The sequence below is a fragment of the Anolis carolinensis genome, chromosome 3 (genome assembly GCF_035594765.1).
Source record: "Anolis carolinensis isolate JA03-04 chromosome 3, rAnoCar3.1.pri, whole genome shotgun sequence".
Classification (NCBI taxonomy): Eukaryota; Metazoa; Chordata; class Lepidosauria; order Squamata; family Dactyloidae; genus Anolis; species Anolis carolinensis.
Window position 1 is genome coordinate 185,183,215 of NC_085843.1, and position 25,420 is coordinate 185,208,634.

Consider the following 25,420-nt stretch of genomic DNA (forward strand, 5'->3'; position numbering starts at 1 on the left):
AATAGAGTCCATGATGGCTTCAGCTTTGGTCTGTGAATTTAACCAACACACAGAGTCACAGACTATCAAAAGCCATCGTTTTGTCTTGAGTCCTACAAGCATCCTTATATGTTTAGTTATGCTGCCCTGACTTTCTTTACATGACAGGTACATGGAGTTCTTCCCTATCCCTTCGAATGCCAGCACAGACTTTATGTTTGAGAAAAGTGCCAATTATTTTGACACCGAAGTAGTACCCAAGCGAAGTGCTGCTCTCCTTCCAAGGGCCAAAATCATTGCCATTTTGATTAATCCGACCGACCGAGCTTACTCCTGGTATCAGGTACATGGTTTCAATTGGCTTGGCTTGTTTCATGTGTTCATATGTGTTTAGAATTTAAATTATATTTTACTTTTTAAAATAGTTTTTAAAGTTATTTAAGATTATTTAATTGAACACAATCCCAAGATCCTTGGGAACTGAATTATTTCATGAATAAATACACTAATCCTTGTGTTTGGCATGTTGGAAAGAGCTGTGGGTTCGTAATAGGTTCCCTCAATGTGTCCTTACAGCATCAGCGTGCCCACAGTGACCCTGTCGCCCTCAACTACACCTTCTACCAGATCATTTCTGCAGGACCCCAAGCCCCGTTAGAGCTGCACAGCCTACAGAACCGCTGCCTGAACCCTGGATTGTATTCCACACATTTGGAGAGGTGGTTGACCTATTTTCCCTCTGGACAGGTATATCAGCATTTCTGATGGCCTTGGTTATCCTTAAAGAGGGAGTCTTTATAAGAATTGTGCCCTGAGGTTGATATTTAATATTCTTTTAAAAAATACTTAATTGAAGATTTTCCATCAGGCTCAGAAAATTTGTACCTTGCTGTCCAGAATAGCAGTAAACCAAGATAATTTAAATAAGCCCAAGTAGTTGTTTAGCACTTGCAAACTAGAACATAGAGGTTCACACACGTTAAACACAAGGCCTATGGGCCAAATCTGGCCCGCCACGTTATTTCATGCAACCCACAAGGCTTTCAATGCCAGGGCAACATAGTTACATTTATACACTCTTAAAATTACTAACAGCCCTTTGAAAGCAATCATAAGATTGGCTTTCGATGAAAACTAGTTTGACACCCTTGTATTTATCCCTTTAAATGTATGATTTATGATACATTCACTCATAGCATTGCTTCTAGAAGGAGGAGAAAATCAGCAAAAAATAACAGCTTCACATTGTTTAATAAATATAGTCCAAGTTGCAGTCCTCAAAGCATTTCTTTTGTTGGTCCATCTAAATCATACTGCTTTCCCACTTAACAAAAAGGATCAAAGTGATTTGTAGCGCACAATAATACAGTATAGAATTTCATGTTTCTCAAGTTTAAATCTCAGTAGTAGCACATGTAAGGTCTGCAAAGCTTTACTCCACGAAAGGCCAGTTGATTAGGTCTGAACCTGTTGTTGTTTTTCCTTTTCTATGTCCATCCAGATTCTGATTGTGGATGGACAGGAACTCCGACTCAGCCCCTCTGCCATCATGGAGAACATTCAGAAGTTTCTGGGGATTACACCACTGTTTAACTATACCCAAGCACTCAAGTAAGGGTTGTGTGTCTGTCTTTGTGTATTTTCTTGTATAACAACATGAGGCATTTCAAGGCTGATAACGCTCTAATAGCTACTTTATCTGTGATGATGGCCTGGTTCACGGAGAACCGTGATTTTTTAGAGAATGAGTAATGCCAACTGCCTTCTCTTCCATCCAGCTTCAAAGGTGAATTGCTGGCACATTAAACCACTCTTTCTCGCCCCAGATGTTATGGGAATATAGGCACCTTCACTGAAGCAAAAAGCATGAGTAGTAGGAAAGAAATAAGTTGAAGTGAGGCACATTGTCATCTGTTTCTACTCTTAATAAATCCATGGCTTGTTGGACCTCATACATTATGTCTGGCTTGAGCCTGAGAGTGTAGTTAATTGCCTTGTTGACTATTTACTTTTGAAAGGACATATGTTGAAAAATGTATTTAAACAGAACTTTCTAAATTTCTTTTTCTTTAAGCTGTTAGTGGTTGGCTGCATTTTTCTGCTTTTATTGCCCCAACTTGCTCTTCCTTCCTTCCTTGTTTGAAATCTGCATTATTTTTTTTCCTAAAAGTAGAAGCCAAGGTAATTTAGAAACTAAAAAAACTAGGTACAAATAATAAACAAAATAATTACAACTGAATGTATGTATGTATGTATGTATGTGTGTGTGTGTGTGTGTGTGTGTGTGTGTATATATATATATACACACACACACACACACACACACATATATATATATATATATACATATATACACACACACCTCAAAAAAAGAGTACAGCATACATTTGCTCCTCTTGATGGATTGTGTCTAGAGAAGTACTTTTGTTGTAATTGTTTTATCTTATTGCGAACTGCCTTGGGCATCACTCTGTCTTGAAAGGTAGTGTAAAATATTTAAGTACTTTCACTTCTTTAATTAAGGGTATCCCCTTGACATTAAGTCTAGTCGAGTCCGACTCTGGGGGGGTGGTGCTCATCTCCATTTCTAAGCCGAAGAGCCGGCATTGTCCGTAGACACCTCCAAGGTCACTTGGCCAGCATGATTGCATAGTGTGCTGTTACCTTCCCACTGGAGTGGTACCTATTGATCTACTCTTTAAACAACTCCTGAAATGCCTAACATTTGAAAAATTGGGTCTGTAGGCCAGATTGGGCCCATGGAAATGTATGGGGTCTGGTCTGTGAAGAAGTGGAAAAATGTGTTGATTAAATTATGTTAGATTTTTCCATTAATGTGGCTGAATTCCACAGATTTTCTATTAATAGTGAACTTAATCCTACACTAACAAATAATTTTAAATCACAATGCTTTAACAAGGAATGCATCAGTGCTCTTTTTCTTGGCAGATTCAGTGAGATAAGACATCTCTACAAGGAATATGATTGAAGGAAATGCATGACATGGCTCATGTCATACAAGCTGGCTGGCTTGTTGTATGAGAAAACAGAAGGAAATAGTAGAGAGTGGGCAATTTTCTCAGCAGGACTTCATACAGCATTTCATAATGTCATGGTGAGCCGGGTTCAGCCTGGAGGCCTTGTGTTTGACACGTGTAGTTTAAAAGGATGAGATTTCATTCAAGTTTCCTTAGAAAACTAGAACAGAGTTCCATTTCCTATAGAAATTAACCTTTTTTTCTGGCAATGGGGCAGAAGAATTGCCAAACTAGTAAGTTGCATACAAGGGCAGAATGGCAAATTTGTATTGAAAAGTCACCGAGTTTTAATAAACAGAGCACTCCAGCTTGAAAATATGTTCATGTACCATATATACCATTATATAAACCTGACGCACCTTTTCAGGTTTGATGAAGCAAAGGGATTTTGGTGCCAGGTGCTGGAAGGTGGGAAGACAAAGTGCCTGGGGAAGAGTAAAGGAAGAAAATACCCAGACATGGATTCCTCAGTGAGTAGTCAAATAGGGATATATTTTTAACCCTTGAAGAGCATGAGATTTGCCTTGTCTTTCTGTCTCCCCATTAGAATGCTGATGATGATCTTGTATTTGTTTTCTCCTTTCTGGACGGCTGCAGTCTCGCATGTTCTTGGCGGACTTTTACCGTGAGCACAACATGGAACTATCCAAGATCCTGAGCAGGTTTGGGCAGCCCCTTCCCACGTGGCTCCGAGAGGAACTCCAGAATGCCAGCTGGAGTTGAAGGCAAGGGCCCGGCCCAGAGCCCCTGAACAGATGGATGCGGGAGGAGGATGCAGAGACCCACCCACCCACTCGCACACAAACTCCTGCCATCTTTTCACCATGAAAGTGAACCAAAGGATGGAGCAGGGAGAGTGCTGGCCTGAGTACGAACTATGCACGTTTGAATATTGATGGGTTTGTTATATATGAAAGATAGATACTCCATGAACAAAGTCATATGTGGTATTGTGCTATCCTGACCCTCCACCCCAGAATTTGAGGACTGATCGAAATAGGCATGCTTGTGACCTATAGTTCCCCCACAAGAAGGAAACTCTGTGAACAACAAAAGCATGCAAATGTGTAAAAGGCTACTGGGACATTTCTTACTAATGTCCAAAACACTCAGGGAGCTAGCAAGTGAATGTCTTAATATTGTAAATGGAGTGCTCCTTTTTGTGTGGCTCATAGGACGATTTTTCCACCGTTGGTATACATGGACAGCAGATTGCATTTCTCTGATTGTAGCCATAATCATTCAGTTACTGCTATCCTTAGGCTGGGGTGGGAGTGGGAATGATGCACAAACAGGCAGTAGAAACCTACCTTGTCCTGGAAGAGGTTCTGCCTGTGATGGAAGCAAATGATGAGGGAAGCCTGATGGTGTTAACATTCACAGGTTGTAAAAAGGTAGTGTTAACTTTCAACAAATAGCTGCAATGGAGAAAGAGGGTTACCTATGTGCAGTGCAGGTTATTCTTGGCTATTTAGTAGTCTCTCGCCATTAATGTTTTGACACGGCATGCAGATTATGATCAGATCAGAATCATTTGGCTCTAGCAAGTCTCCATCTTGCTCTTGGGATCAAATCCTGCCATTTCCTCTTTGCAACCACTATCTACGTGAGTGGAAAATCACAGAAATCCTGCCCATTCCTCCAAACATGCCTTATATACAGTGGCAGCTGCTCAAAATAAGTGCCAGGTTCACTGGGGTTTATGCAGCAGCTGATTCAGATGGAAAGAGGCTGAAGGGCAATTCCTAAAACTCAGCATGCCCATTCTAACAGAGAGAATAGCGATTTCAGCCAAGCTTATATACATTGAGCCTTAGTTATTGTACAGTTGAATGGTAATTTACCATTGTTTGTAAATATATAGTATGGACTATATAATATTTCATCCAATATGCCCCCAAACAAAGGGAAGTGTTGTTTAACCAAAAATGGAACAAACGAACCTAAAACCCTGTGGCTGAAAAGAGAAGCAAGTGCTGTGCTTGCTGCACTGGATTCATGTATAATGTCATTCACATTGAATGATAATATATTCTTGGCTCTTGCAGCTGAGCACAATGTCTAAATAAAGGTTAGACGTAGCATTTGGAATCAATAAAGGTATTACTTTATTTCTTTTTGGTTGTAGTTTTCGGTTGTGCTGCCGCATTCCTCGATTTAAACTGAAGCCACCTGTGGACATAAGGCAGATGTTTCTACATGGGGCTTTAGGTGACTGGTCTATAGGGACTCAAATAATAACTACAGGAAATAACATAAATATTAGACATCTTTAAAAATGGTCAGCCATCACAAAGGAATGCCACACCGAGGAGGGAAGATGTTGAAACCTGACCAGGGTTTGCTCCGTGTGCCATATGTTGTTAAAACACTCGCAAAGATTACTCAGATAATGTGGCATTATTTCAAGTCAGGAATTATATGCCAAAATGTGTCAAAATAAGTATTTCTTTAGTATTTTCAGGAGGATAAAAGTTGAGTGGTTAGGCCTTTTCTTTTTGTAATATCTTGACCAATTTACTTCCCAATATTTTTCATTAATCCTCATTTTTCAGAAATTTCCTATTAGTTTCACCCAGCATTGCTAGATTCTGGCAGAGCTGAAAATGGGGAAAGGGACCCTATTTCTTAATGTCTAGTTGGGAGTCTACATAAAATTGTAGACACTCAAGTAGCATTTACACTACAGAAATGTCCCACTATATTAATCTAGGTGGTTAATAACAAATGTCCAAGCAAGCTATAAAAAGCCATGTGGGCTTTCTTTAAAAAGTGGGTGTCTAGCCCACCATATAAATATTTTAAAAAACAACTTTCAGGAATTTGTGGCTAAAGCAATAGTTTACAAAAGTCTTTAAATATAAAACAAACAGAAAACCAATGAGAGACGTTCTGGAATTCTTCAGAGACATTACAAAAAGACAATTTGTTGCTTTGGGTCTTCATTATGGAAAATTAAAATATTTTTGCAGGCGTTAACTGAAGCACAAAGTCAAATAAAAGATGACGTACTGAACAGAGCAGCAGATCTAACATAATTCACCTTGTAATAGTCCACAAGAGTACGTCTACTGACTACTATCAGGCTAATTACAAAAGAAACACATAGCAGTTAACTTGTGAAAATAAAAAAAATATTCATGGAAGTATTTCCAAAATACCCACTTTAAAAACTGCTCTTACTAACAGTTTAAAGTTGGAACAAAACTTTAAGATGGAACAAAATGGATCGCTTCCCTTTTTTCTATCAGCAACTGTAATCTTGCTGTCTTATACCAGTTCAGACTACTGGTCACTACATCAATATGATGTTTACTATCCTGGTGCCCTCCAGTTATTTCAGCCAACAAGGACATTAGCTTGTGCTTTTGGTTGGGCTGAATGTATTTGGAAGGATAATAATGTCCCAATAGAACCACATCATCACTTGGTAAAAGCAGAGTTAATTTTTGTGCCTCTGGTGCAAAAGCCTGTTACCAAGTTTACAATCATGACTTCGCTATTGACTGAAGGTGCCGAAAATCACTATGCAAGAGTGGCCTCCACAGGTACCGTGGTCAGATGTTTACACAAAATACCAGCAGAAGTGATAGTTACTATATATGTTTTGCATAATTGCTTAAAGTACTAGGGATTAGTTTACTTGTAATCCATGCTAGACTTATTCCCATATTTTGCAAAAGCTGATCATCACTTATATGCAAAATCGGTTTTTCAACAACATCCATCAATTTGCTGTGGTAGTGCAGCATCCAAAGAGATACGAAATAATCTCATGGAGCAAGGAGGTGATTTGCTGCACATATCATTACTGGATAGGCCACTATAGCGCTCAATAAAGTAACGATCAGTCTGTGCAGAATGCAACAGTGTACCAGAGAGATAACAAGACAATGAAATTGCAGAACAAAAAGCACAAGAACCACAGCCAGTCCAGCAAACAATCTCACTCTCCCTTCACAATATGACAGGCTGGATTAAGACTCTCATGTTTTGATCTCAGTAAGACCAATAGAACACCTGTTATCCGATGAACTTCTACCAATGCAGAAAATAGTTCAGCATAAATATATTTACGCAAGACCTTCACAACATTATGTTTAGTGTATTTCACAGCTATGTACTATCAGATATACACACCACTTTCATCAAAGTATAGCTTCAAATTTTGATAAATTTTGACCAATGTAGACTTCTGCTATAAGCAAATAAGACACTACTAGCTGGAACACTGCTGGATACAGAAGTGGTTATTATGCACATCACTGAAGGGTTCTCCATATTTCCTGGACAGTTATTTGTTCTTCCCTGTCTGGGCATAATGGAATAACATTTAATTGCACCTCTTGCATATATATTATTTATACAGAGAAAGAGAGTGATGCTTTACAGTAATAAACAGCTAATGAAAAAAAGGAGTTGTAATATGGAAGACAAGTTATAAGGTTTGTATAACTATGATCTAACAGATGAATTGAGGGCAGGTTTTGGGCCAAAATTACATAATATGCTGTGTCCTGGGATTACTTGAGGGTAAAATGTAAAGGACAGTAGCAAAGTATGTCATCAAGCTGTGAAGTCTGAAAAGGGCAGACAACATTAGGGTCATCCTAAGATAAAACCCAGAGAAGTTCACAAAGATTACTGCTTTATGCAACTGTGAGGTCATAAAAATCTGGGAGGCAAGGAATAATTTACTTCCTTTCATGTTTTGGTGCTAACTGACATGAATCAAGGAGGCCTCCCTAAAAGTTCAGTGGGGGACCTTTTGCAAGCCTCTCTTGTACAACCTATTGCTGAGGTTACCAAGAAGCACTGCCTACCTTTGCAGAACTGGCAGGACGGAATTATGCGGCACCAAGGAACACTACTCAAACACATCACTGTCGCTATAAACAATAAGATGTCAACTGAGTGTGTATTTTCTTCTGATTACCTCAAAACTTTTCAGCTTATAAGGAACTAGCATCAATCTGTGGATAAGTCTACCCAGGGTTTCAAAATTACGCATTTTACTAAAATTTCTCAACTTATAGTTAAGTACATATGGTAGATTTAGCTCTTTGGCACAACCATACCAATACTGGATTCTGTGTAACCCTTTTGTTTACAGCAAAAGCAAAACTCTCAAGAAGTAGGTAATGTTCACGAAGCGATCTTGTACTTACTATTTTTACATGCAATTGGCTGGGACAACATGTCATTTTTGTTTGGTTTGGGGAAATGCATCTTTTTAGAAATCAAGCCGTGCACACATCAGAGCAAGTAAAGAGTCCTACAACAAAATAACCAAAACATCAATCTTGAAAAACTGCTGAAAAGCAACTGTTCATTTTAGTTCAGTAGTAGTTTGTATGATTTAAATAGACAATTGTCTGTTTTGTTTTGTTTTTTGCAATTAGCTAGACATCAAACTATATTATGACCAGATTGTAAAAGACTGAAATGTGAAACTATTACTATGAGGGAGGAATAGAAGTTTAAGAATGGAAATTAGTGAAAAGGCATCAACACATTAGAAATCTAGTAGCATAACTTACTGCAGATCAATTGGTGGATGTTGAGGCCAAGGTTTTGCAATTAGTAAACTATATTTACAAATGACATTTAATTACGTACCAATTAACCATCATCACGATGAAGACACAAAATACAGTCCTATGCAGATGTTTCCTTGCCACAGCACAGGATGGAAACTTGATATTACATGAATGCACTTAAGACCTGCAACTTTCAGGACCTCATCACATGGAGCGCTACGGTCTGTATGAGATCTGTATGTTCCATTAAACATGATTACAGAACTCCTATTCAGATTCTACAAGTGAACAGAAGAACACCAGCATGGGATCATTAGGAGCTCCAAAAGGGTAAATGGGTAACAAGATAGTCAATGAAATCCAATGTAAGAGCAAAGTGATACATATAGGATTTGTTTCCCACTACATTCTAAAACTTCAAATATATTCCTATAGGATCAGAACCAGAAATGACTATCCAAGACAAAGCATGATGTTTCATACAGGTTTGAAGCTTAACTTTTTTTATAACAACAGTGAGAGAAGAGATATTAATAAAGACATTCATTTTAAAAAAAAGAGCCCTTATTATGATTCAGCCAAATATCAAATACTGAGTAGATCATCCCAGACAGAAAAAGTAAGTACAGATATTAAGCCAAGAAATGCCTCTGTTATGAGTAGTGGCAAGAGCACTTGGGTGTTTTTGTTTAGAAAACAGATTAACAAAATGTAGAGAAAATGAGTTTCCTTCTCAAGCAAAATTAGAACTTGGACCCACTAGCAAATCTGTGGGCAGAAGATCCAGAAATCAATACTTCCCATGATTAACTGAGTTAACTGACGTTATAGGGAAAGGATACACAGATGCATGTGCATGTGTTTGTGTCTTTCAGCAGCCATTTATCATGATCACTAATGAAATCCTCCACAAACACAACCCATCTACTGTTTTCTTCTGTGACCCTTCTGGAACAATCTAATTGAAAACAGGATGCTGAGCCCTTTGATCTGATCCAACAGATTTTCATCATGCAGAGGGAAATAGACCCTCATCTCTGTTCAATGCAACTATTCCAGTGCTCAGTTCAATATGTTTTCAAGACAGCTTGCCATGCAAATGCAGAGCAGCTATTCTAGACAGACTTTCTACTCCAAGTCACTTCTAGTTCCATTTTATCACCCCCTCAGGTTTTAATGCAAGTAGGAAGAAAGAAGTCAGTCTAAGAAAATGAGTGTTTTAATCAGGAAACTGAAACAAGGATTAAGAAACCGATTACAAGAGAGCCAACATCCCAGCCAAAGTAAAATGACTATACAACTCTGAACCACCATGGTTAGGCTTGTCCTCTGAAGTTTGATGACAACATTATTTGGGGCCAAAGTCTATGCAGCAAATAAATGGCAGCAGCCAGTTCAATTCCTGTCCTGGATCCTACAGATGTTGCCGTTGCTCATCCAAACCCACAGGACTGGCTGAGGGAGCCTTCCCAACTTCAGCCAGAGCTCTTCTGGGCCGCTGCTGCTGGAAGAACTGGCGAAGGTGGAGTCCTCTGTGCAAAAAGCAAACTCTGCCTCTCCTGCCCCTATGATGCATGAAATTTTTTAGAATCTTATAGAAAGTAGTATACATATTTATAAATGTCAAAATAAATATTTTAAAGAGACAGGCTCCACCCTACCCCCTAACATGCATGTGTATGCACATGCACAACACACAGACACACCATTCATTCATAAAATTGCTTTCATACAGAAAGGGTACTGAAAAGCACAGATCAAGGATCAATTAACTAATTGCCCCCTACTCTCTCACACACACACACACGAACACACACACTGACTTTTCTTGCACTCCCAAAGATTTTCTTCACTCTACCTTCTGGAGGGGAGAGAACAAAAAGGTGGAGTACAGACACAATTGCATGGAGGAGGAATGTCATGGTATAAATACATCATATCAGTGGTTTCCAACATATACAATAAAAAAAAAAGATCCCATGGGGAAAGATGCCATAAAGAGAGCTCTAGCTAAGGAGAAGAGGGGCCAACCCCTAAGCCATCATGGCGAGAAGGTGGTCATTTCCAGGGAGACCCTTTGCCACAGATCCTTAGTCTGCTTGCTGCGCTTCAGGTTCTGGAGGATGTCGTTGAACTGCATCATGCCCATCGGAGTCAGGCAGAAGGCGCTTCTGGCGCTGCGAATGGCATTCACAAAGTCATCATAATCTGCTGGAGTGAGATGGATCAGCCGGTGATGGATGTACTAAAAGACAGCAAAGGGAAATGAGACTGAAAATCTCCCCAAAGTTTCACATCATTTCCAACGTCTGGCTGATCAGTACCTTCTCTTTTGCAGAGGCACAAAAAGTCTGGCAGGCATCAGAAGTCCCACCACTGAGCTTGAACTACTTTTGTAAGGCTAGAGGCCAAATTTTCACATCTAGCACCTACCATGAACCAGAAAAGGCCCGGCAGTAGCAAAAAAGAAACTAGCAAGGGGGAAAGATAAAGAGGGCAGGGATGAAGCCAGAGGTGAAGTGAATGGCCCTATGTTTTGACTGGAAGTAGGGGCTATCTCAACCTGATTAATCCTGAAATACCTCCTCTTAGAGCAGACCTGCACAATCTGTGGCCCTCCAGATGTTTGGACCTCCAACTCCCAGAAACCCTAGCCAGCATGTCCAATTGTCAGGAATTCTGGGAGTTGAAGTCCAGAACAGCTAGAGATTGTACAGGCCTGTCCTAGAGGCTTCGGTATATGGGGTTTTGCAAACGCAACACGGGAACACGTGCAGCTCATAGGTCACACTTTGGCCCTTCCTGCCCGAGGTAGTCAAACACAACTAACAGCTTTCTACACTTTTCTTCTTTTAACATTTTTATCTCACCTTCGCCAAAGGGACTGAAGGCACTATAATGCAGCAAGAGTATATCAAGTATAAGATCACCCAGTGCCAAGTGTGGCTTTGAACCTGGGCCTCATCAAGATACAAATAATAATAATAATAATAATAATAATAATAATAATAATAATAATAATAATAATAATAATAAAACTTTATTTATATACCGCCCTATCTCCCGGATGGGACTCAGGGCGGTTTACAGTCATAAAAGCAACACAAACATTACATAACAACATAATAGCTCTGCAGCACATTTACATTCCACCAGGAAAAAATGATCAGTGGATTAGGGAACCCATAAGATAGATCCAAACATGAAAAACCTTGACAGAAAGGGAGAAAATAAAACACCATCTAGGATCATCAAGCACCATAAAGAAGAAATTATCTGTTTCCTGACACACTACTTTCTGTAAATCATGAAAGAACTTTATTTTCAGCCAGCCTGGATAGGGTTGCTCTCCCAATAGATCAGGTGTGCAAATAGCTTGGGTGTGCTCTTGGATCCAGCACTGCTCCCAGAAAGTAGCCAAGAGTCCCCTCGGGGAGAGAGGGCAGGGTACAATTATTATTATTATTATTATTATTATTATTATTATTATTATTATTATTATTATTATTATTATTATTATTATTAACAACTTTTGCCCATCTTTGGCTGGTGTGCAAGTCATTTCTTCCTACTGAAATTAATTTTGTTTTGGCCCGGCTCTCTAATCTGTTAAAGTCATTTAGGCTTCTGATCTTGTCCTCTGTTGTATTTCTTAGCTACCCTCCCTAATTTGGTGTCCTTTGTAAATCTGATAAGCATGCCATCGTCCAATTCATTGACAAAAAACGCTGAATATCACTGGGCCCAGGACAGCACTGCAGCACCCTACTAATTGCTTTTCTCCAGGATGAGAGGAGCCATTGGGGAGCAACGGGGAGCAATTCCCAATCCACTCAGTCAACATTTTACAAGTCCATCTAACAAGCAGCATTCTCTAGCCCACAGTTGATTATTTTCTTTGCAAAAATATCATGGGGGACCTTGTCAAAGTCTTGTGTTTTCAAAATATTTTGTCTTTGCATTATTCTAATTGGTTTTATTTGCCTTAGAAGCCCTTGGGGTCTGGGAGGAAATACAGAAATACTTTAAATAAATGCATAAATACTTACTTTAATGTAATCAGGATTCACAGTAAACTCACAAGTCTGATATCATGGTTATCATCTTCATACTGGGCAAAAAATAAGAGCTAACGCTTCAGGAATGACGGGAAGCATTCTCAAAAGGTATAGCCATTAATAAAGGACTATTTTATCAGTTGAGTGGAAAGGGGGATATGTACCTGTATGTACGCCTGCTGGCATCTCTGTACCAACTGGTGGAAGGCTGGTGTGCGAAGGTGGTTGTGAACGTGGGCAGGATTGAGCCTCTGCAGAGACTCCATGATAATCTCTTGCAGCACAAAAGGGCTCAAGACCCCCTTGGCTGCACCAACACAGAACTGATGCACATAGTTGACGCCTATAGAAAGAAAAATATGATTAAAATGGGAAAGGTGTTGGGGAGATCAGTGGAAGTAGAAGAAGAAAGAGACTATCCCAGACGAAGAAAGAAAGACCTCTCTCCTCCTACCCAGCAAATGAAAGAGTAACAACTCCGAGTAATCATTAGTGTGAAGCTCAGGTCAGACAAGAAAGCAATGAGTCTACCACATTCACTAGCAAATAAAAACAAGGCAGGGGAAAAGCAGCCTGTCTAAAAAGGCAGAGGCTTTCACATTCTATAATTCTGAGCTGTTTCCAACTTGTAAGTGGTGATCCCCAAAGACTTTTAAGACTACAGAACCCAAAGGCCTGGATACAAAGAAAATCCTTTTCTGCTTATTTCATTCCCATACGTAACATCAAACGATTTCAATTGTTTTCTTTTTCTCAACATGAATGCAAAGGGTTTGATATAACTTTCAAGCATTGTTTGTTGGTTCTTGAGAGTTTCTAAAAATTCATTTGTGGGAAAAAGCAGTACTTTTGTACAGAAGACAGTCTATTTAGCATTCACTGGTTCATCAAACATACCTCTTTCTACAAAGAAATACACTTTCTGCTCAAAAATACATTTTCTGTATTGGAAAAAGATATTGTTGTTCAAATGAATTTCCCTGAAACCTGAGGAACCTAATGGCTCTTCTCTTCTTTGTCAGGAGGGCATCTCAAATAACATTTATTTATTAAGGATGCAAAAATTGTATTTTTCACATCTCTGCTCACTACTGGTCCTGCTGGATTGAGCTTCTGGAACAACATCTCAGAACCCAAGTTCACTACTACTGCCAAGTGTTTGTGTATGTGCCTTCAAGCTGCCTATCAACTTATAGTGACCCCATGGCTTTTATAGGTGTTTCTTAGATGAGGAATATTCAGGGGTGGCTTGTCTGTTCCTTCTCATGAAATATAGTTATTGCATTTGTCATTCACTGGAAATCTCCCATTCAAGTATTAACCAGAGCTGACCCTTGCTTAGAGTCCAAAATCAGGAAGGATCTGTTGCCTTTAGGGTATTTAGGCCAAGTACTTTTAGAGAAATCTGAAAATTATATTTCAACTGAATTTTTTCTTAAAAGTATCTTGGAATATTTGTGAATTTCTATCTAGGGAGTTAGCTGTACTATTACATATGAAACGTCTCAGTGAAGGAACTTGTTAGATAGATGTGATTATAAGAGCCTGATGGAATATTCTGCCTTGGAATGAACAGAATTTTCACTCTTCCTGACTCAAAACTTACCTAATTTAGCAGCTAAACCCAGGAGCCATTTCACATCTTCTGTGTACGGTGGGCTGCGTGAGAAGTTATTGGGGTGGTCATTGTGAGCCCTACGGCCAAGCATCTCCAAGGCCAACATCCCTGTAGGGAAGAACCAATTCAAACATTGTCAGGTAAACAGAATTAAAACCCACAAGACAGCATCAACTTACTCTCATAGAATTTGCAAATATCTTTGATTTGGAATGGCAAGGGTTAGCTAACCTTTTCATCACTTTTCAAAGACAAATTCTCATGCATATATGGCATATGGTTTGAGAGAGGAAGAGAAGCTTGTTAAAATAATCTGGAACAAAGAAGTACTGGGTGGAGAAAAAGGAAGAAGCCAACCAGTGTTATTTCTGCCTCAGTATCAAATTTCTGCTAAAAACAATGTCAAGTAACACATATCCTTCATTATACCTGTAGCATATGTGCTAAGCATTGTTATAATCTCACAATCATGTGCCACTTTCAAACAGAAGACTCCTTCAATCATGTACTCCTCATGACAAAGGCCTCTGATCTTCTTTTAAGAGTTTTATCTGCTCACCAATCCAGTTTTCTTACATTTTGGTATCTCTTTATTAAACCCAATTCTATGAGCCTTCTACCGTGTTTCCCCAAAAATAAGACAGTGTCTTATATTAATTTTTGCTCTCAAAGATGCACTAGGTCTTATTTTCAGGGGATGTCTTATTTTTCCATGAAGAAGAATTCACATTTATTGTTGAACAAAAAAAAGAACATTTATTATATACTGTACAGTAGTTGTCACCACAAACCAGCATAACCAGACAAACTGTGAATCCTATCAAGAATGTCTTGTTACTACCATTATTTCCATGTACAACACTCCATGGTACATACATTTCCTGATCCTGCATGCTCTGGTGTTCTGTTTGGCAGGCAGGCTTCCAAAAAAAACTTGGCTAGGTCTTACTTTCGGGGGAGGTCTTATATTTAGAAATTCAGCAAAACTTCTACTAGGTCTTATTTTCTGGGGAAGTCTTATTTTAGGGGAAACAGGGTAGTATTGCAGTACAATCTTTCTTCCATGGGCTACTGCTGCCTTCATTATACTCTGTTAACTCACTGACACATTCAACTCCCACCTTCCCTCATTCTCTCCCCTAAAAGATCCTCGGATCTACATATTTCTGTCTGAACAAAGTCATCTAAAATCATATCAGAACCCAGGTGATCCAAGCAAAGGAATGAATTCAGATCTAATAGCCTGACCTTGAATGCCAGCAAGAGCAATAATGAATCGTCCTTACCAACTCGGTAAGCAGAGTGGAGGTAGTGCAATCCTTGAGGACTGACAGGCTGACTGTGTTGCTCATCCTCAGAAGGAAAGCCCCCCGTAACAAGGGAGCTGGGCTGGGAAGACAGACTCGTCAAGGTAGTCCCTTGAATGGCTGGGAATGTAGACCCTGCATGGACACTTCCTACTGGAAAGAACAAATAGCAGCATAAAGTGGAAGATATTGACAGCAAATAACAAGAAGGCCTTCTACTCCAATTTTTAACAGTCATCTGTTGACCCTTTTTTTAGTTGGCTAACTTTTAACAAATGCATAAAACTTTTCCTATAACTTTTATCCCTGCCTTATACATATTATTATTATTATTATTATTATTATTATTATTATTATTATTATTATTATTATTATTATTACCCCACCTTTACTCCCAAACAGGGACTCAATCCCCCCACTGACAATATGAACAATAGCAATTTGAGACATATTTAAATGTAGGAAGAAGTTTGTAGCAGGCTGTGGGAAGTCATAAGGCATCTCCGAGTCAATTGGGAAACTTCTAGCCCAAATTATGATTTTGGCATCCTTCCCGAAGGTGATGGTTGGTATAGGCAAAAAAGAGGCATATCACTGAGCCCAAGCATTGAGCCAGAGGATAAACCTGAAAAGGTCATATATGATACATTAGCTACTTCACCATCCAAAACAGCACTCAGGATCAGCAATTCTGGGTTATGACTGAATGCCACAGGTTGCCTCACAGCCACATAAGAGCTCAAGCTAATGGAGAACAGACTGGTTATGAAACAAGATGATAGGAATTAGGCTCAGTGCTTATAATATCTCCTAAAGATATTAAGATCATGATGGGGAGGGGGGCCTAGTAGGGTATATCTAGATGCTGTTTTTATATTTTAATATCTTAATGTTAATGGTTTTAAATTGTATTTATATGTTGATTGCTTCTATTGATTTTATGTTATGTTTTACTTGCTTTGTATAATGAGGCATTGAATTTTTGCCTAAATGTATGTTGTCCGCCGCTCTGAGTCCCCTGTGGGGTGAGAAGCGCGGGATGGAAATGAAGTTAATAAAGGAAATATGTTGAAATAGGAATCAATTGCCCTACATCTAGGAAACAAGACCCTCTTGGAAACTTCTCTCCTCAAAATTAAATTTTCATCAAAATGCACAGATAGAATTCAATAAATAAGCAATTTATTTAGGTCATTAAAAAGTCCACATAGCTGTCACCTGCCTAACCTGTCTGGAGGACACACAGTATCATAGTTTATGTCCAACAAGGGAAAATAACAATGACAATGAAGATGGCCTTGAAGCCTTGGCAGTGTGCTCTAACTAATATCCAGCTGAAAATAGGATCAATGAAGTAGACTAAGCACAATGAAGTAGATCTAAGCACAAAAGTGCTTGATACATCATTTGGAAATGAGATCACCTGTATATTATACTTCTCATTCTGACCAAGAAAACAAAATTCATGTCTATCAATAATAAAGAGTTTATATTTGTTCTGCCAATGCTTTTTCCACTAGATGACAGTTAATTACACAGCCCACCCTATTTTTTGTTTTGTTTTTTTGTTTTTGGTGTCTTTGTTTTAAGGCCTGCTCTTGAGGTTATTTGGGACGCTGATTCAGAAAATTTCATTGGATAGACCACATCAGCACTAGTTTCTTAGATATGCAGATGGTGACCGATAGTTGGCCTATGTTTTGTATCTCAAAAACTAGAGCCAATAGGGGAAAACTGATGCCATTTTTGAAATCATCAGGTCAAATATAACCAGAAACAAGTCTAACATTTGAGGCACCAAAATGTGCGTTGGCCAGTGTTAATTTTTAAAAAAAAATTACATCTAGAAGAAATAAAACAACAAGGCTGTTCCTTAACCACAGAAAAGGTCATTCCAAAAGTGTTTACCTTCTGTTAAGGTATAATAAAGCGCTCACAGCTGCTATTCCTGTGAAGTTATCAATAAATCACCCAAGAGCTCCAGAGAATATGCAGAAGGAATGTTTTCCTTTTCTGAGAGGCATGAGTTATAGCTCACTCATAACCTGCAGCTCTAGAAGCAAGTACTAACAACATAGTGACTGCAGGTTCTACTCTGCACAAGTATCTCTGATGCCTGTGTCATACCCTCATCCCTAAAGACATTCGTTTCTCTCCTGGAGGATGCGACTGCTTGTAAAAGAAATACTGGTCTCTATCTCAATTATTTTCATTATCTCAAGATGCCTTGTGGGCACAGAGACACAAGAAGATGTGTTTAGGTTTGCTGTGAGGCTCAAAAATGATCTGCTTTTTAAATGTTTTGATACGGCCGATGGGCTAATCAATAAAACGTGATTTGATTTGATTTGATTTGATCTGCTTTTCCTCAAAGGTTCTTGAGCTAGTTCCTTAGCTTCATAATAAGTGTGTTCCTTTTAGGCTCTGGAATAAATGAAAGCTTTATGACCTCACGACTTAAGGCAGGGATCTTTGAACTGCAGCCCTCCAGCTGTTTGGGCCCCCAGCTTCCATAATTTCTGACCACATAACAAATTGGCAAGGGCTTCTGGGAGTTGGAGTCTCAAATAGCTGGAGGACCTCAGTTTGAGGATGCTTGCCTTGCAGCAAATATCTTCCTGCTTGGGCTGGTACATACACCTGAGATATCATAGCAATATAAAGATATTCCCCCTCCATTACCATAATAGAGAACTATCACAAGTAGGAGTAGTAGTAGTAGTAGTAGTAGTAGTAATAACAACAACTTTATTCTTATATGCTGCCACCATCTCCCACAAGGGACTCAGGGCACCTTACATGTGGGACAAAATGCCCATAGACACATATACAAGCAATCCATCAAAGCAAAACCATAATTAAAATGGAACATAGTTAAATATAACAATATTATTAAAAGCACAATATGGTTAAAAGTACAGAAACAGGTAGAAACAACACCACCACCACTGTCTTTCCTGCCTTCACACAGCAAGAGAGAATACTCACTTGCTACATTGGAAGAGAGTGACAGCCCTGTCTCGGCATGGTATGGATGCACAGCAATCTGTGTCATAGATGGGACAGGCACTCCTGGAAATGACACTGCTGTGGCCGCCAAAGACGGGCTAGTGACTGAGTAAGGGTACTGGGCTCCAATGAATGCTGGGTGGACGCCCTGCAAAGGAAGAAAACAAGGTAACTTGGTCTCATGCCCAGGACACAAGGCAGTGTTTTCAAGGAGCTGCCTCAAAACAGTCCATCTAATAGTCTAAGGTAGAATCCCACAATACAATTTCATTCCTGAACTCATAAATCCATCCCAAATTTGGGGAGAACGTTTTTTTAAATACTTTTAAGAACTAAAGGGAGTATGAAAGACACCAAAAGGCAGTCAACTTAACATAAGTTCCCAAATCTGCCTTGAGTACACACACAATAAAGAGAAGAAAATTCCTCTTTCTTTTTACAACAAAAATTTTGTGAAGCATGCTTTCAGGTAGAATGCAGTGCCAATAAAAGTTAACCATTTTTCTTTATTTTTTTTACACTCACTAAAAATGGCAGCCTTGAAGACAAGTTACCTCAAACCTGTTTATTATCAGTCACATAGGAGCCCCTGGTGACGCAATGGGTAAAACCATTGTGCCAGCAAGACTGCTGACTGAACGGTCGGCGGTTTGAATCTGGGGAGTGGGATGAGCTCCCATCTGTCAGCTCCTGCTTCCCATGAGAGAAGCCTCCCACAGGATCGTAAAACACCCAGACGTCCCCTGGGCCATGTCCTTGCAGATGGCCAATTCTCTCACACCAGAAGCGACTTGCAGTTTCTCAAGTCGCTCCTCACACACACACACACACACACACACACACACACACACACACAAATCATTCACATCATCAATTATGTAATTCTTCATATTTTAAAAAAAATTCTTTGAAAAACAAAAAAAGATGCTAGAAAAAACTGGGAGGCCAAAATGATACATTCACCAAAACATAGGAATATTGATCTCTAATCCATTAATGTATCCAGATAGCATCAGCTTTTCTCAACTGTGCAAACATATACTACATACACAACACATCGGTTTAACCTGTAGTATCTCCAGCGAAGTGTATACATAGTCGGAAACGCCTCTGCTTGCTTTCTTGTCTCCTCACCTAAGCTACAATATTTTGGGGAGAGAAAAGAACCGCCATCTTAGATTCTTATCCCAGAGAAGATAACTTACTTGAGGATAAGCTGTGCCAGGCACAGGGAAGACTGCTGGACGTGGCATATGTTGCATTGGGTGCCCAATGTATTGCGGGTTGCAAGGGATATGGGTCTGGAGCGTGGTATAGGGATGGAGACCCTGGGTGTGTGCGTGAGCCATTGCTGGCCCTGCCATGGTGTGCTGCTGGTAGATGGTTGACCCCACTGATATCACAGGCACCACTGTTGCTGCTGCCGTCACCGCAGCTGCCACCGTCACTGTTGTGGGCTCTGACGTCACTCTTGTATCTGCCAGTCCACGGACTGCCTCACAAGATGCCCGGGCCCCACTTGCACTGCATCCAGTGGCTCCTTCCCTCTGGGCAAGAGTTCCTCCAACAGTCTGTTCATACAACCAGTACCACTGGTGAGCCACTTCAAAGAGGACCTCGGGATAAACGCCACCCCCTTTGGCTGCTTCCTCGACTGCCAAGCAAGCTTTCTCCAGCATTAGGTTATCCTGTAACAAATATAATATCCATTATTCAAGGCAAGGTTGGGGCAATGTTTTTGATGAAAGCTTCTAGCTGAAATGTATTCCAGAAATGAGGAGTTATCACTGAAAAGGGCATCGCTATGGGCAACCACACCTGAGCTGAGATGGCACAGGTACACAGAACTTAAGACAGAAAAGTGGCAGGCAGTCTGCTTATTTACCTGCTGAAGCATAAAATCTCCATTTTATGCTTCAGCATAAAACTCTTCTCTCAGAGATGGTTAGAGTAGGTAAAATGGAAATAATTAAAATAGTGAATCTAAGGCAATGGTTCTCAACCTGTGGGTCCCCAAGTGTCTTGGCCTACAACTCCCAGAAACTCTAGCCAGTTTATCAACTGTTAGGATTTCTGGGAGTTGAAGGCTAAAACATTTGGGGACCCAAAGGTTGAGAAGCACTGATCTAAAGGCTGTAGTGGATCAAAATAACTTTACAATTTATCATCAGCTTGAAAAAATTAATCACCCGAAAGCCAGAACATTTCTAGTGTGTTCCAATCATGTATGCAGCTTTCTCATTAGAAAATTAAGCCTGCAGAAGAATCAGTTAAACCTGAGTATAATATGTCTTAACAGTAGAGGGTTAACAGAACAGCTACTCTGTATAAATAATTATAGAATTGTGGATTAGATCTTGATTTAAGCACACTTAGAATAGAATCAATCAATAAGCCCAATCTAAATCTCAGTGATATCAACAGATCTGCAGTAAAACCTACTGTCTTATAATTTTTTATGACTAAACATGGCTCCCAACCTAGTGTCTTTAAAAACAGAGAAAGTTATGCATTAAATAAATAAGTTTACTAGCTTCAAGCCTGAGAAAGTATGGGAAAAAATAATCATTAAAAAAAGTAATTTACAAACATTACAATCATGCATTGGTACAGTAGTAAGCCATAAGCAAATCCAATATGTGTTTTTGGAAATGTGAAAAAATAAGGGGTTTCTATATACTTGTGTTACACTGAATAAGTGTAGAGCAGAAATAATGGAAGAGCCTCTATACATTACATATGCAGAACTGACACAGTTACCTGATCTCTGCTCCAGAACACTCCAAAGCCCAGTTCTAAAATTTATTTATTTATATTGTTAGCAACCTGTCTTTCAAAATCTCAAAGCAACTAACAATACATATGAAACAATGCTAATCAAAAACAATGTGACTGATCAAAAGATAAATATAAAAAGCAATTAATTTATGCAACTGAATCAAGTAAGCATTAAAATATTAAATGTAATAAACTACTACCTTTGAATGAATGTCTTTTCATAACATCTAATATGATTCATTATACAGAAATGAATGCAAGGCCTTAAATAAAAAATGTGTGTTCATGTACGTATGTTGGCTGGTTGGTTGGCTGACTTGTACAATTAAGGCTCCTGCATGGCTTGATGGACCTGGACTAATAATTGAGGGGTTTGAATGAAAACACCACCCTTTTCAGAGCCAGAGCAGAGAGAAAGTAAAAGGACAAAACGGACTGACTATTGCTAGGTGAAGTGGCCCTCTGCCATGTGACTGAAAAACAAAGTGAGTGGATTGGCTGTTGTTAGGTGATATGTGTATGAGGGAAAAGGAGAAGGAAGGGAAGGGGAAAGAAGGAGTAGGGAAGAAAAGGGAGAAAGAAAAGTGTGAAAAGTATGAGGTATGGAGAAAGAAAGAAAGAAAGAAAGAAAGAAAGAAAGAAAGAAAGAAAGAAAGAAAGAAAGAAAGAAAGAAAGAAAGAAAGAGGAAGGGAAGGGAAGGGAAGGGAAGGGAAGGGAAGGGAAGGGAAGGGAAGGGAAGGGAAGGGAAGGGAAGGGAAGGGAAGGGAAGGGAAGGGGAAGGGGAAGGGGAAGGGGAAGGGAAAGGGAAAGGGAAAGGGAAAGGGAAAGGGAAAGGGAAAGGGAAAGGGAAAGGGAAAGGGAAAGGGAAAGGGAAAGGGAAAGGGAAAGGGAAAGGGAAAGGGAAAGGGAAAGGGAAAGGGAAAGGGAAAGGGAAAGGGAAAGGGAAAGGGAAAGGGAAAGGGAAGGAAAGGAAAGGAAAGGAAAGGAAAGGAAAGGAAAGGAAAGGAAAGGAAAGGAAAAAAAGAAAAGAAAAAAGAAGGAAGGAAAGGAAGGAAAGGAAGGAAAGGAAGGAAGGAAGGAAGGAAGGAAGGAAGGAAGGAAGGAAGGAAGGAAGGAAGGAAGGAAGGAAGGAAGGAAAGGGAAGAAGGGAAGGGAAGAAAGGGAGGTAGAAAAAAGAAAAAGCAGGGGAAAGAGAAGAGGAGAGGGAGAAGAGGGGGATGGTGTATGAAGGAGAGCAAGGAAAAAATTAAGGGCAAAAGGGAAAAGGAGAAGGTGTTCTAGGGAAATGGAGGAAGCAAAGAAAGAATCAGAAAGAGATCCTGCCCACCACTGCCAAAGTGTTGCCATTGAGACATTGTGAGGTAGGCCTTCTCAGGGCTGGAAAAGGGAGAAAGCAGTTGGGCAGCTGTTCAAACGACACCCAGATGCTGAGTATATATGCTAGTTATATAAAAGTGAGCCTTTTAAAATTATTCTGAAATGACTGTGCAATGAATACTATTTGCATTATTCTTTTCAAATTAGTGTAAGCACATATACTTGACATTTTCCTACTTTCCTAGCTAATTTAGTTAAAATTTGGGATCTTGTTACCTTAAGCAGAACTGTGACATATTTTACATACAGACATAGCTATTAATAAAAGTCTCTAAGAAAGAAGCTTCTTTTTGTAAAGCCGTTGTCCTTTATCTAACAGGTTTTTAAAGCACCATTCGCATTGGAAGAGGGCTGGAAAAACACAAACTTTTTGTATTGGGTTGCAGAAGCCTGCCTGTAGTAAACACTGGAATAAAGCTCAAGCAGGGAAAGAGCAGGATTCTGTTCTAACTGATCCATCTGTGGCTGTGTGTTCATCCTTACAAGAGACAAGTAAACAGCAGCTGCCCTTGGAATCCCTTCCTGTGTATGTGTGAACAGCCAAACAGAGACCCAAGGGGAAAACAGATAAGCTTCACCAGTTACCTGGAGCCATTTTTTTAAAAAAACAGACATCTGTAAGTTTGGCCACCAATATGGAATTATTAGAAAAATAGAAGCTAGTGAAAGAAAAAATATCCCTACATCTGTTTGGGAAAAGCTTTGAAGTGGTCTCTAGAAGATTTCAATTGTGTTTCATTATTAATACAATGGTTACCTGACCTGGTTGTTTCATTTCACAAACGCATATGAATAACAAGTCTGCTGAAACATGTTCAAGCTGCTCTTCTCTTTTTATTATGCAGGAACCTATCCCTATTCTTTCCACATTATTTCTGTCTCTGATGCCAAAGTTTCTGTTATAGAAGTCATGGCCAGGAGCACATCTGCTTCCTTAACTGAGGTGCACCTGCATTATAAAAATATAAAATAATACCAAGACCTTTGGATAAGAAATTCCCCTTTTTGATGACATAGAAATTCCCTATCTACATAAATCACACATAGAGAAGTTGATGTATACAGATGAACATGTTACTTCTGAACTGAGAGCTGCTCTCTCATTTAATACAGAGCTCTCATAAAAGTGTCATTTTAACAACACTAAAACATCAGCCCTACATCACTGAAGCAATAAGGATCCCTGATAGCATAGGATTCCTCCTATACAGATCATTTACCCCTCCATATGTTGTTGGAGTACCATTCTTAGTATCCCTCACTATTAACTGTGCCCAAATTATCCGGAGGACCATATGATTCTCCAATCCTACAGAAATGGAGTGAAGATCTTTAATCTGCTCACCTGCTCCTTGCACTGGACCAGTGCTCTTTGTATCTCATTTGGGTTCAGGGCATGAGCATGTGGCAAACAGCTCAATGCCAGCTCAGCAGCCGCTCGCACCATATTGGAATCCCTGGCCCTTGATGCTCTGTCCGCCAGCGATGCCACTTCGGGAGGGGTCAGATGACCATCCCAGCATTCCACCAAGATGTTCAAGGCTGCACTGCCAATCTCCATGGCTTGCCCTAGAAACCAGAAAAAAGAGAACAGCAAAGAGTCTTGTGGTACCTTTGTAGCCCTGAGATTAGAGAACAATGGAACAAGGACCTGGCTGTATTACTTGCATTAAGGACTACATGCACATTAAGTCATGGGAGATAACACCCAAAGCCATTAACAAAATGGTAAGGGAATATTGACTAATTTCAATAGGGTTCAGATCACTTCCATCAGCTAAGAAAAGACTGTGCCACTTCAAAATGAACTACTTAGAATACTATAAAATAATCCCTGTTGGGTTGATATTTTATTCGACAACACAAATCCCTGTTGGGTTGATCAAAGGCCTGATAAGAAAGAAATGACAGCAGTAGCTGTGCCTACGATAGTCTTTGTGCATGTAGCTTCCCAGCAACTCCGAGTTCTCAAGTAAGAGTACTACCTTATGGACATTTTGTATGACTAAAGGACTTTGAGTTGCTACCTGTGATCCATGAAACATGAGAGGAGTAGGTCCGAGAGAGCCAGTTGGGGGAAACAAAGTTGTGCAGCCCCAGTGCATAGAGTCCAATCTCAAAGGCGCAGAGGTGGAGGTTGCGGTGGGGCCCCTGGTGGCCACCACTGGAAGACGGGTGAGTGAAAATGGAAGTACTGCTGTTTCCGCCTGCCTTAATGAGGACTGTCTTAGCCAACTCAAAATAAAAGTGTGCAGCTGCCTCTGAAGGCTGATTTGGAACATGTGGTGCATGGCTCTCTGGCCGCCTGCCCTTATACCTGGAAAAAATAAAATATGTTTTAAAAGATGTACCTGATTCACATCTCTATCAAAAGTAAAACCAGATAAGGCAATCTTGTGCTGTTCGGCACAAGACCCTTGACATTGGAGATACTCTGACAAGGGGAAGGTCCAAAAATCAGGGGTGAAATCCCCCCTTTTTCTATAGACTTATTTCCTTTTTTCCAGTGGAAAAAGGAAAGTTTAGAGTATTTGGGGGGGGGGGGATCCCAAATGCAATGTCTTCTCTTTTGGTGAATAAAATAATTACAACTTAAAACTTTTACTCACTCCAATTGTTAGGAATCATATAGGATTAAAACCTATATGAAGGTAACTATAGGATTAGATAAAAACAATTTCTGTACATACTGAAAAGATATATAACAAAAAGGCA

At 39.7% G+C, this 25,420-nt stretch overlaps 2 protein-coding genes across 8 annotated transcripts in view; one reads left to right on the forward strand and one right to left on the reverse strand.

Moving 5' to 3' along the window:
* ndst2 (N-deacetylase and N-sulfotransferase 2) overlaps positions 1–5,128 on the forward strand; it is a 94,438-nt gene extending 89,310 nt beyond the window's left edge. For 5 of the 6 annotated variants that reach the window (XM_016994936.2, XM_016994939.2, XM_003223140.4 and 2 more), the window contains 5 exons: positions 148–322; positions 556–726; positions 1,481–1,590; positions 3,385–3,487; positions 3,615–5,128. In XM_016994936.2, coding sequence (XP_016850425.2) covers positions 148–322; positions 556–726; positions 1,481–1,590; positions 3,385–3,487; positions 3,615–3,740 — 685 coding nt within the window. In that variant the 3' untranslated portion in view covers positions 3,741–5,128. Of the gene's footprint in view, positions 1–147; positions 323–555; positions 727–1,480; positions 1,595–3,384; positions 3,488–3,614 lie in introns of those variants that run through there. The other variant, XM_062977453.1, reaches the window with a different exon arrangement.
* Positions 5,129–9,760: 4,632 nt separating this feature from the next.
* Positions 9,761–25,420, reverse strand: part of zswim8 (zinc finger SWIM-type containing 8) — a 65,399-nt gene continuing 49,739 nt past the window's right edge. Inside the window, exons 19-26 of one of the 2 annotated variants that reach the window (XM_008114260.3) lie at positions 24,733–25,022; positions 24,051–24,274; positions 19,755–20,237; positions 18,529–18,697; positions 15,520–15,690; positions 14,222–14,341; positions 12,780–12,958; positions 9,761–10,802 (exon numbers count right to left, since the gene is read on the reverse strand). In XM_008114260.3, coding sequence (XP_008112467.2) covers positions 10,599–10,802; positions 12,780–12,958; positions 14,222–14,341; positions 15,520–15,690; positions 18,529–18,697; positions 19,755–20,237; positions 24,051–24,274; positions 24,733–25,022 — 1,840 coding nt within the window. In that variant the 3' untranslated portion in view covers positions 9,761–10,598. Of the gene's footprint in view, positions 10,803–12,779; positions 12,959–14,221; positions 14,342–15,519; positions 15,694–18,528; positions 18,698–19,754; positions 20,238–24,050; positions 24,275–24,732; positions 25,023–25,420 lie in introns of both variants that reach the window. The other variant, XM_016994934.2, reaches the window with a different exon arrangement.